The 13,236-nt window shown below is 41.8% G+C and overlaps 1 protein-coding gene across 1 annotated transcript in view; it reads right to left on the reverse strand.

Annotated features, from left to right (window-relative positions):
• The window catches only part of LOC311135730 (active breakpoint cluster region-related protein-like), a gene marked incomplete at its 3' end in the record, with an annotated part of 228,826 nt that overhangs the window by 124,279 nt on the left and 91,311 nt on the right, over nucleotides 1–13,236 (reverse strand). The window contains 1 exon segment of the mRNA XM_084169757.1: nucleotides 4,050–4,228. Coding sequence (XP_084025883.1) covers nucleotides 4,050–4,228 — 179 coding nt within the window.

Here is a 13,236-nt window from a genome sequence, read left to right on the forward strand (position 1 = left end):
CATCTATAAATCACTGCTAGGCAAATCCCCACCTTATCTTAGCTCAACACCCACCCGTAGTATGCGCTCCAGCAGGTATATCTCACTGGTCATCCCCAAAGCCAACACCTCCTTTGGCCGCCATTCCTTCCAGTTCTCTGCTGCCAATGACTGGAACGAATTGCAAAAATCTCTGAAGCTGGAGACTCTTATCTCCCTCACTAACTTTAAGCATCAGTTGTCAGAGCACCTTACCAATCAATGCACCTGTACACAGCCCATCTGAAATTAGCCCACCCAACTACCTCATCCCTATATTGTTATTTATTTTGCTCATTTGCACCCCAGTATCTCTATTTGCACATAATCTCTTGCACATCTATCATTCCAGTGTTAATACAAATTGTAATTATTTTGCACTATGGCCTATTTATTGCCTTACCTCCATAACTTGCTACATTTGCACACACTGTATATATATTTTCTGTTGTATTTTTTGACTTTATGTTTTGTTTTACCCCATATGTAACTCTGTGTTGTTGTTTTTAATCGCACTGCTTTGCTTTATCTTGGCCAGGTTGCAGTTGTAAATGAGAACTTGTTCTCAACTGGCTTACCTGGTTAAATAAAGGTTAAATAAAATTTTAAAAATAATCCATGGCTTCTGGTTGGGATATGTACATACAGTCACTGTGGGGACGATGTCGTCGATGCACTTATTGATGAAGCCGGTGACTGAGGTGGTATACTCCTCAATGCCATTGGATGAATCCCGGGAACATATTCCAGAGTATGCTAGCAGAAAACTGTCCTGTAGCGTAGCATCCGCGTCATCTGACCACTTCCGTATTGAGCGAGTCACTTGTACTTCCTGCTTTAGTTTTTGCATGTAAGCAGGAATCAGGAGGATAGAATTATGGTCAGATTTGCCAAATGGAGGGCGAGGGAGAGCGTTGTATGAGTCTCTGTGTGTGGAGTAAAGGTGGTCTAGAGTGTTTTTTTTCTCTGGTTGCACATGTGACATGCTGGTAGAAATTTGGCAAAACAGATTTAAGTTTGCCTGCATTAAATTCCCCGGCCACCAGGAGCGCCACTTCTGGATGAGCATTTTCTTGTTTGCTTATGGACTTATACAGCTCATTGAGTGCGGTCTTAGTGCCAGCATCGGTTTGTGCAGGTAAATAGATGGCTACGAATAATATAGATGAGAACTCTCTTGGTAGATAGTGTGGTCTACAGCTTATCATGAGGTACTCTACCTCAGGCGAGCAATAACTCAAGACTTCTTTAATATTAGACATTGTGCACCAGCTGTTATTGACAAATAGACACACATACCCCGCCCCTTGTCTTACCAGACGAGGCTGCTCTGTCCGGCCGATGCACGTAAAACCCAGCCAGCTCTATATTATACGCGTCATCGTTCAGCCACGACTTGGTGAAACATAAGATAATGTCCCGTTGGTAGGATAGTCTTAATCACAGATCATCCATTTTAATTTCCAATGATTGCACGTTGGCCAATAGCACGGATGGTAATGGAGGTCTACCCACTCACCTACGAATTCTCACAAGGCACCCTGAACTCCACCCCCTTTTTCTCTGTCTTTTCTTCATGCGAATGACGGGGATTTGGGCCTGGTCTCGAGAAAGCAGTATATCCTTTGCATCGGACTCATTAAAGAAAAAATCTTAGTCCAGTTCGAGGTGAGTAATCACTGTTCTGATGTCCAGAAGCTCTTTTCGGTCATAAGAGACGGTAGCAGCAACATTATGTACAAAATAAGTTACAAACAATGCGAAAAAACAAACAAAATAGCAGAGTTGGTTAGGAGCTGCCATCCCCTCCGGCGCCATTATTCAATCTAGTTAACACTATCAACGTTTCCCTTTACTATGGCAATTGTGATCGAATCAACGCAATATTAGCCCATTTCAATGCAACATACCGAAAGCCTTATTGTAAAATGGATTACATTTTTAAAAATCCTAATCAATCTACACACAATACCCCATAATGAAAGTGAAAACAGGTTTTTAGAATTATTTGCGAAAGAAAACTAAAACAGAAATACCTTATTTACATAAATATTCAGACCCTTTGCTATGAGACTCGAAATTGCGCTCAGGTGCATCATGTTTCCGTTGATCATCCTTGAGATGTTTCTACAACTTGATTAGAGTCCACCTGTGATAAATTCAATTGATTGGACATGATTTGCAAAGGCACACACCTGTCTATATAAGGTCCCTCAGTTGACAGTGCATGTCAGAGCAAAACCAAGCCATGTGGTCGAAGGAATTGTCCGTAGAGCTCCGAGACAGGATTGTGTCAAGGCACAGATCTGTGGAAGGGTACCCAAAAAGTTCTGCAGCATTGAAGGTCCCCAAGAACACAGTGGCCTTTTGTTTATTTTTACTATTTTCTACATTGTCGAATAATAGTGAAGACATCAAAAGTATGAAATAACACATATGGAATCATGTAGTAAACAAAAAAAAGTGTTACAAGTTATTTGTGAAATTTCTTGCCATAATATGGACTTGGTCTTTTACCAAATAGGGCTATCTTCTGTATTCCACCCCTACCTTGTCACAACACAACTGATTGGCTCAAATGCATTAAGAAGGAAAGACATTCCACAAATTAACTTTTAACAAGGCAAACCTGTTAATTGAAATGCATTCCAGGTGACTACCTCATGAAGCTGGTTGAGAGAATGCCAAGAGTGTGCAAAGCTGTCATCAAGGCAAAGGGTGGCTACTTTGAAGAATCTAAAATATATTTTGATTTGTTTAACACTTTTTTGGTTCCTACATGATTCCATATGTGTTATTTCATAGTTTTTATGTCTTCACTATTATTCTACAATGTAGAAAATAGTACAAATAAAGAAAAACCCTTGAATGAGTAGGTGTCTGCAAACTTTTGACTGGTACTGTATGTAAATGTTATAATGCAGTTGTTAAAAACCTGTTTTTGTGTGTAGATTTATGGGGAGAAAAAAACTATTTAATCAATTTTAGAATAAGGCTGTAACGTAAAAAATGTTGGAAAAAGTCAAGGGGTCTGAATACTTTGAATGCACTATATGGATCTGTGCCATTTACTTTGAACTGGAATGTGTTTACAGCATGAGCGGTCGTGAGTAGATGCGCTTGTTTTGAGATCATAGCGAGAGCGGAATGTAGCCACATGTGCACATTTTGTTAATATCTTTTGCTAGTTAGTGAGTTATTAGCCCAGTTACAGATAATTTGTAGTCAGCAATGGGGGAGTGATTGCTTCCTACAAGAGCTTTTTTTTGTCTTAAAAGGGGCAGTGTTGTATTTTGAGACAGGCTTGAATGAGCTAAGTAGCCAATAGGCAGAGGGTAGCATAATTTGTCTGATTTTCTGTAATAATGGTATGGGAATAATAATGCATTTTATTGGTGGTTTCTTGCATCAAACAACACAACAACATTTTCAGTCACCTCCTTGTCTGAAGGACAAGTGGATCAACAGGTTAATGTCAAGCCCTGCATGCTTAAAAAAAAAAATGTGTAATGGAATGTAGACCTACATTGAACACCACACATCGGCTGCTACTGTAGGCTGAATAATAGAACAGCCATTTCCATGTTAAAATGTTATGGGATGCATTTTCTCCATTGTTTTTTTATGGTAGGCCACTCTGGTAGGCCTACATTATGATCAAATAGCCACAGTAGCCTACTTGGCCACTGTTAAAACTGTAACTTAAAGCGGTTAACGACTCAGTGTTCACAGTAAACGGGCACTGGAAGTTGCACATTGGTTTCACAACGTTCAAGTTTGCGCTCAGCAGACAGCAGAAATTTGCTCATTGCTGAAAAATATTAGAGGGACCATTGGTTGTGACCACACTGAATTACTCTCACAGTAGGAATAAGAAGTGTTTGCAGCAAAAGCACTGACAGGAGTAAGAAGTAACCCAGGCCCCAGACCTTGCAAGCTGGAGCTGTGCACCTCTGCAATACTGTCCTTTACTCCAGTGTGTGTGTGTGTGAGTGTGTGTGTGTGTGTGCACATGTGTGTGCAGGACTCACCCCGGGTAGTAGGCCCTCTGGGGGGGCGGGGGAGATGGCCTCTCCATCGGGGCCGCATGCACACAGGCTGGGGGAGATGGTGGGGGACTCGTCTATGAAGGGCATGGTCTCTGAACCGTCCTGACTCTTACGATCCTCTGCTGCGTCACCGTCATACCCGTCTGTGTTATAGTTGAAATCTGAAGGAGAGAGAGAAGGAGAGGGGTTAGGATACAGTGCATAAAGAATGATGGGCAATACAGACCCACATTGGAGAGAGAGTGCAAGATGGAGAGGGTGGGGTGAGAGAGTAAGAGAGAGCGTGGGGGGGAGCGGGAGAGAGAGTTGGGGGACAGCGAGAGAGAGGGTGGGGGGGAAAGCGAAAAAGAGGTTGGGAGAATGCCAAGAATGCCAAGAGTGTGCAAAGCTGTCATCAAGGCAAAGGGTGGCTATTTGAAGAATCTCAAATATAAAATATATTTTGAATTGTTTAACACTTTTTTGGTTACTACATGATTCCATATGTGTTATTTCATAGTTTTGATGTCTTCACTATTATTCTACAATGTAAAAAATAGTAAAAATAAAGAAAAACCCTTGAATGAGTAGGTGTGTCCAAACTTTTGACTGGTATTGTATATAACCAATGTACTGTATTGTAAGATGTAACTAAATGCATAATACCGTGCTCCGAGCACACAAATTGGAGCACAGGAGGGTCGGAGTATGAGTCCAAATCAAAGTATGTGAAATGGAGCACGGAGGGCACTTCTCAAATGCGTACTCCTTTTGTACATATTTTGAAGCCTGCATCGATGCACGCTTCAACGGGAAGTATGCAAATTAATTTGACGCAACAAGTAAAAAATGACACATTTTCTTGAAATCAATGGCGGACATTATTTGAGCTGAAGCAAGAGAAAAAACACTGACTTCGGAATGAAATGTTGCCTATTCACATCTTATATGTTGCCTGACTACAATATTTTATCTTCATACATTAATAAATACATGCTGTGTTAATTTTGCCATGGTTACCTGCCTAGAATACCCACTGTGCATAGGTCGCAAGCCCATAGTAAGTCAATAGAGCTAACTGGCTAGCAACTACTGTTATCTAGCCAGACAGCCACAAATAATTGTTAGCTACCTACCCATGAAGAATTGCCATCTACCTTGGATAACATTGGATTTAGTTCATTTTTGCCTGTTATATCTATCTGGTTAGCTACATTATTACGATTCACATATAGCTAGCTGATAGTTATGAAGTAAAACATTTGCTTTGTGTATATCTTGTTTCGTCTCTATTGTCATTGTCCTGGCTAGGAGGAAGGTTCAGTGAATGGGTATGTCCATAGTAAGTCAATATGGCTTACTGGCTAGCTGGCCACGAATAATTGACATCTACTGTACCTTGCATAACATTAGTTTTAGGTCATTTTTGCCTGGCAAGCTAGATAACACCGATTCACATATATCTAGCTGATAATTATGAAGTAAAACGTTTGCTTTATGTATATCTTGTTTCTTCTCTATTGCTGCCATTGTCCTGTCTGGAAGAAGGTTCAGTGAATGGGGAGATGCAGCGTGAGGTAATACAGTAGGGGGAGTGCTACTGCTTCTCAAATGTGATGTTTTATGCGTTCTCTACACTCTCGTCCTAACAAGAACGTACTCAAGAGTATGTCCTCGGAGAATGCACTTGGAACATGAGTGTGGAGCACGGTAGTATGCATATTGAGAAACACCCTGTGTGTACCCATGAATGTCTAGGACCTTCAGCTAGAGAGAGATGAGAGCCATGACTCTGGCTATAAAGCCTCTCTCCATAACACACAGTAGCATTGAAATTATCTAAATGTGATGCCCAAATTGAAAATTAAAGCCGTATCAGACAGAATCTGAAATCCTCAGTGGCATATAGGCCTACATAGACAATAGAGCCCTAATATGAACCGGACCCAGAGAGGCGGGACCAACCCATCTGTCAGTCACTGACATGGCTGACAACACACAGCCAATGGACCACCCACCTGTCACTCAACTACCACGTCCTCCCCATACACCACAGGGGCTTGTCTGTGTTGCTATGCAATGCGTCATGCCATCTGGGCATGAGAGCCAGCTGACTGAGCACAGAGCTATAGAGCCATTCTAACTGCAGCCATATGGCTTAATATGCTTTATTCAGCACTGCTTATTTAAAACATAAACCTTCTGTAGATGACTGGTAATTGAGACTCACGTGACGCCCTACGGACCCCTTTTTATGCCACTGTGTAAATCTCATTTCAGCATAATTGATTTTTAATAAAACGTGAGACCAGCAGCCTGTGTCATCGTTGCCGGTATTGGCTATTAAAATATTGCCATTGTGGTGTATGGTAAGTAAAATATGACAAGGAAAATCACATGATGGGGAGGTGAGGTTAAATTGTGGAAACATTGTCTGGCAGGGCAGTCACTCGAGGATAAGGTGATTTGTTTCGGCCTTCTGAATGCTTGATTTAAGACTGGATTTATGTCTGTCGATAAAAGCATCTGCTAGAGCTAAAAGACTCAAATACAAAATGTAGACTTGAACCCATTCAACCCAATTTCAAGAGAGTATTTATTTATTACGTGATACACTACATGGCCAAAAGTAAGTGGACATCCCTTCAAATTAGTGTATTCAGCTATTTCAGCCACACACATTGCTGACAGGTGTATAAAATCGAACACACAGCCATCCATAGACAAACATTGGCAGTAGAATGGCCCGTACTGAAAAGCTCAGTGTCTTTCAACGTGGCACCATCATAGGATGCCACCTTTCCAACAAGTCAATTCGTCAAATTTCTGCCCTGCTAGAGCTGCCTCAGTCAACTGTAAGTGCTGTTATTGTGAAGTGGAAACGTCTCATGTTTCAGCATGACAATGCCCCAGTGCACAAAGCGAGGTCCATACAGAAATGGTTTGTCGAGATCGGTGTGGAAGAACTTGACTGGCCTCCACAGAGCCCTGACCTCAACCCCATCGAACACCTTTGGGATGAATTGGAACGCCGACTGCGAGCCATGTCTAATCACCCAACATCAGTGCCTGACCTCACTAATGCTCGTGGCTGAATGGAAGCAAGTCCCCGCAGCAATGTTCCAAAATCTAGTGGAAAGCCTTCGCAGAAGAAAAGCAGCAAAGGGGGGACCAACTCATTATTAATGCCCATGATTTTGGAATGAGATGTTCGACGAGCATTTGGTCATGTAGTGTACATAATTCTATTGTCATGCTACGTTGTTAGTCTAAAGCTTTTATTACATAGCCCAAATGTATTATCTTTCCTTATATTATCTACAGAGGTACAGAGGCCTGCATGCTTGGGAGAGAATCACCATATCATCAGATAGATCTACATGAAGATGGAGAATGGATAACGCCCTCAAAGATAAATAAATAGCCTAACACTCCTATTATGTTGCGGGTCAATTTGACCCATTTCCACTTTTGAGTTAACCTCTCTTTTTCTCCATGAAATTAAATGACTTTTCCTCGTTTAGGGGTCATGAACCTAACTGCAAAATGTGGGCACACTGATATGTATTGGAATGCCTGTGTAGATTTTGTATACAAACATGATGTTTTGGGTCATTTTGACCCAAAGGCTTTCATGTGTATAGATATTTGCACAAATCCAAAATAAACAAGTGTCTTTGATGTATTTTGTTTTGACTGGTTCTGGTTGCACTTTTATAATTATGTTTGAGTGAAAAGGAGATTTCCCAAGCTTCTCCTTCTCAGTGCAGAGCAGCAGATCTCTGACACAGACACTCAAAAATGAGCTGCAAAAAATGTTCAGTCAATGAAGCCTTATCACAAATTCTGGACTGTGACAGTGAAATAGAAGAAGAGGTTTCAGAGACAGAGGACATTTCAGAGGACATTTCAGACGACAATGCTGTTGATGATCCAGATTGTGAATTGTTCCCTCCATCAGATGAGAGAGAGAGCATGCAACAACCATCATCCAGAGAAGAGAGGACATGGAAGTCTAAAGCTGGTAATATAGAATGGTCACCGTCACCACAACGAAGTCAAGGTAGACTGTCATCATCCAACGTAATCAAAATTGACTGTCTTGAGTGTGTTTAAACTGTGCAGGTCAATCTGACCCATACCACAATGGACATAAAAAAAACTCAGCAAAGCACCAGGGTTAAGACAGTCAAACATTCCCAACAAACTGTCCCAACATTCCCTGCTTTTCCATAAATCCCAGTTGGAAGATTCACAGAATAAGCTGAAAATCCACTCTAACTAGTGGACTGCCACCTCCTACCCATCTCCCATTATGGTGTATCCAGTGTGAGGGGGTTGAGGGGGGGGTGAGCGCAGTGCAGACTGGAAAGGCCCTCCGGTCTAATACAGGGAATGTGGTGAATGTAGGCCAGCCAGCGGGCCTCTGCTCTGTCTCTGTCTCTGTCTCTACACTATCACTACACTGCCTGCAGCTCTCCAACACACACACACTGGCCTTTACTGTCTGTCTCCACTGCTCTCTGTTTATATGTTTGCCGGTATGTCTGTGTTTCTACCGGTATGTTCCCATTTGCATGTTCTTTGCGCACACTGTGTGTGTGTGTCTATCCGTGTGTGTGCCCAGGGTAAATGTGTGTGTGTCTATTCGTGTGTGCTTGTTTGTGTGTGTGTGTGTGTGTGTGTGTGTGTGTGTGTGTGTGTGTGTGTGTGTGTGTGTGTGTGTGTGTGTGTGTGTGTGTGTGTGTGTGTGTGTGTGTGTGTGTGTGTGTGCTTGCGTATCTGTGTTTCTATTTGTGTGTGGCAGTTTCTGCAAGAGTGTTAGTGCTGAGAAATTAACCGAAATGTCTGTTATTTTTGGTTTTTAAACAACTACTCTGAACAAAAATATAAATGCAACATGTAAAGTCTTGGTCCCATGTTTCATGAGCTAAAATCAAATATCCTAGAAAATGTCCATACTGTTGGGTTTTATTTTTTAATTGGATCTGTATGTGATGAATAGCTTGGAAGGAATGCATTAATGAGGAGCACTGTACTGATATGGATTGTTTCACATAACAGGCTGATAAGAACACTCTCTCTTTGTTGTCTGTGAAACTGTCCTTGAACATGGCTACAGTGGATTTGTGTATTTTCGGTGCTGACTCCGCAGGTTATTATCATAGCAACTATGCCTGGCAACAAATGGAACGGATTGGCTGAAATGGAGTCTGGACCACACTCAGTCCTTTGCTCTGGTTGGCCAACAGAAGAAGTGGAGGCTTTCTGTCAGAGTATTTGAAGAAGAACTTAGAACAATGGATCAGTTCTCAGAGTGCCCTGCGTGGTATCTCAGCGGACCCGTATATACGAACCTTCATACTTATCATACATACATTTTGCATATAATAAATTAAGCTTGGATTGAAGATCTCTTGATTCTTATTCCAATACCAGATTTGAATTACGCAATTTCTAACAATACGCACAGTAAGCCTATTTCTCTCAAATTTGTTTACATCCCTGTTAGTGAGCATTTCTCGTTTGCCAAGATAATCCATCCACCTGACAGGTGTGGCATATCAAGACGCCTTGTGCTGGGGACAATAAAAGGCCACTCTAAAATGTGCACACAACACAATATCACAAGTTTTGAGGGAGCGGGCAATTGGCATGCTGACTGCAGGAATACCCACCACAGCTGTTGCCAGAGATTTTAATGTTAATTTCTGTACCATAAGCGTCATTTTAGAAAATGTATCAGTACGTCCAACCAGCCTTACAATCGCAGACCATGGGTATGGCGTCGTGTAGACGAGTGGTTTGCTGATGTCAACAGAATGCCCAATGGGGGCAGTGGGGTTTTGGTATGGGCAGGCATAAGGTATTCGTCTATAATAAAGCCCTTTTATAGGCTGGTCCTGATTGGCTGGGCCTGGCTCTCCAGGAGGTCGGCCTGGCTCCCAAATGGGCAGGCCTATGCCCTCCCAGGCCCACCCATGGCTGCGCCCCTGCCCAGTCATGTGAAATCCATAGATGATTTGGGCATAATTAATTCATTTTAATTGACTGATTTCCTTATATGAACAAAATCTTTGAAATTGTTGCATGTTGTGTATATATTTTTGTTCAGTATAATTGAACAAGGTCGGTTCAATTATTTGAATTCCATTTAGTTTAGTTTTTTTTCTGTGAGCTCAATGCGCACATTGTTTCTCTAGACATATATCAGATCCAGCCTGAACTCTGCGATGTAGTAGGGAGTTGTAGTTTCCAACAGGCCATTATTCTACATAGTTTAGCACATAAAACCTGGTAATTAACTACAATGACCATAATCCATTGTGCATCTACTTGTATATACATACATATACACAGTGAGGGAAAAAAGTATTTGATCCCCTGCTGATTTTGTACGTTTGCCCACTGACAAAGACATGATCAGTCTATTATTTTAATGGTAGGTTTATTTGAACAGTGAGAGACAGAATAACAACAAAAAAATCCAGAAAAACGCATGTCAAAAATGTTATAAATTGATTTGCATTTTAATGAGGGAAATAAGTATTTGACCTCTATGCAAAACATGACTTAGTACTTGGTGGCAAAACCCTTGTTGGCAATCACAGATGTCAGACGTTTCTTGTAGTTGGCCACCAGGGATTTTATTCCACTCCTCTTTGCAGATCTTCTCCAAGTCATTAAGGTTTCGAGGCTGACGTTTGGCAACTCGAACCTTCAGCTCCCTCCACAGATTTTCTATGGGATTAAGGTCTGGAGACTGGCTAGGCCACTCCAGGACCTTAATGTGCTTCTTCTTGAGCCACTCCTTTGTTGCCTTGGCTGTGTCTTTTGGGTCATTGTCATGCTGGAATACCCATCCACAACCCATTTTCAATGCCCTGGCTGAGGGAAGGAGGTTCTCACCCAAGATTTGATGGTACATGGCCCTGTCCATCGTCCCTTTGATGTGGTGAAGTTGTCCTGTCCCATTATCAGAAAAACACCCCCAAAGCATAATGTTTCCACCTCCATGTTTGACGGTGGGGATGGTGTTCTTGGGGTCATAGGCAGCATTCCTCCTCCTCCAAACATGGCGAGTTGAGTTGATGCCAAAGAGCTCAATTTTGGTCTCATCTGACCACAACACTTTCACCCAGTTCTCCTCTGAATCATTCAGATGTTCATTGGCAAACTTCAGACGGGCCTGTATATGTGCTTTCTTGAGCAGGGGGACCTTGCGGGCACTGCAGGATTTCAGTCCTTCACGGCGTAGTGTGTTACCAATTGTTTTCTTGGTGACTATGGTCTCAGCTGCCTTGACATCATTGACAAGATCCTCCCGTGTAGTTCTGGGCTGATTCCTCACCGTTCTCATGATCATTGCAACTCCGCGAGGTGAGATCTTGCATGGAGCCCCAGGCCGAGGGAGATTGACAGTCTTTTGTGTTTCTTACATTTGGGAATAATCGCAACTGTTGTCACCTTCTCACCAAGCTGCTTGGCGATGGTCTTGTAGCCCATTCCAGCTTTGTATAGGTCTACAATCTTGTCCCTGACATCCTTGGATAGCTCTTTGGTCTTGGCCATGGTGGAGAGTTTGGAATCTAATTGATTGATTGCTTCTGTGGACAGGTGTCTTTTATACAAGTAACAAGGTGAGATTAGGAGCACTCCCTTTAAGAGTGTGCTCCTAATCTCAGCTCGTTACCTGTATAAAAGACACCTGGGAGAAATACATCTTTCTGATTGAGAGGGGGTCAAATACTTATTTCGCTCATTAAAATGCAAATCAATTTATAACATTTTTGACATGCGTTTTTCTGGATTTTTTTGTTGTTATTCTGTCTCTCACTGTTCAAATAAACCTACCATTAAAATTATAGACTGATCATTTCTTTGTCAGTGGGCAAACTCAGCAGGGGATCAAATACTTTTTTCCCCTCACTGTATGTATATGTATATGTGTATATGTATATGTGTATATGTATATATGTATATATGTATATACACACACACACACACACACACACACACACAGTTGATGTCGGAAGTTTACATACACTTAGGCTAATTGACATCATTTGAGTCAATTGGAGGTGTACCTGTGGATGTATTTCAAGGCCTACCTTCAAACTCAGTGCCTCTTTGCTTGAAATCATGGGAAAATCAAAAGAAATCAGCCAAGACCTCAGAAAAAAATTGTAGACCTCCACAAGTCTGGTTCATCCTTGGGAGAAATTTCCAAACGCCTGAAGGTACCACGTTCATCTGTACAAACAATAGTACGCAAGTATAAACACCATGGGACCACACAGCCGTCATACCGCTCAGTAAGGAGACGCGTTCTGTCTCCTAGAGATGAACGTACTTTGGTGCGAAAAGTACAAATAAATCCCAGAACAACAGCAAAGGACCTTGTGAAGATGCTGGAGGAAACAGGTACAAAAGTATCTATATCCACAGTAAAACGAGTCCTATATCGACATAACCTGAAAGGCCGCTCAGCAAGGAAGAAGCCACTGCTCCAAAACCGCTATCAAAAAGCCAGACTACGGTTTGCAACTGCACATGGGGACAAAGATTGTACTTTTTGGAGAAATGTCCTCTGGTCTGATTAAACAAAAATATAACTGTTTGGCCATAATGACCATCGTTATGTTTGGAGGAAAAAGGGGGTACCTTGCAAGCCGAAGAACACCATCCCAACCGTGAATCACGGGGGTGGCAGTATCATGCTGTGGGGGTGCTTTGCTGCAGGAGGGACTGGTGAACTTCACAAAATAGATGGCATCATGAGGAAGGAAAATTATGTGGATATATTGAAGCAACATCTCAAGACATCAGTCAGGAAGTTAAAGCTTGGTCCCCTGTAGCTCAGTTGGTAGAGCATGGCGATGCTACCAAATACTAATTGAGTGCATGTAAACTTCTGACCCACTGGGAATGTGATGAAAGAAATAAAAGCTGAAATAAATCATTCTCTCTACTATTATTCTGACATTTCACATTCTTAAAATAAAGTGGTGATCCTAACTGACCTAAGACAGGGAATTTTTACTAGGATTAAATGTCAGGAATTGTGAAAAACTGAGTTTAAATGTATTTGGCTAAGGTGTATGTAAACTTCCGACTACAACTATATATATATATATATATACATATACACACACACACACACACACACACACACACAGTGACTTAGGAA

This window comes from Coregonus lavaretus (assembly GCF_964263955.1).
Source record: "Coregonus lavaretus genome assembly, chromosome: 10".
Taxonomy (NCBI): domain Eukaryota; kingdom Metazoa; phylum Chordata; class Actinopteri; order Salmoniformes; family Salmonidae; genus Coregonus; species Coregonus lavaretus.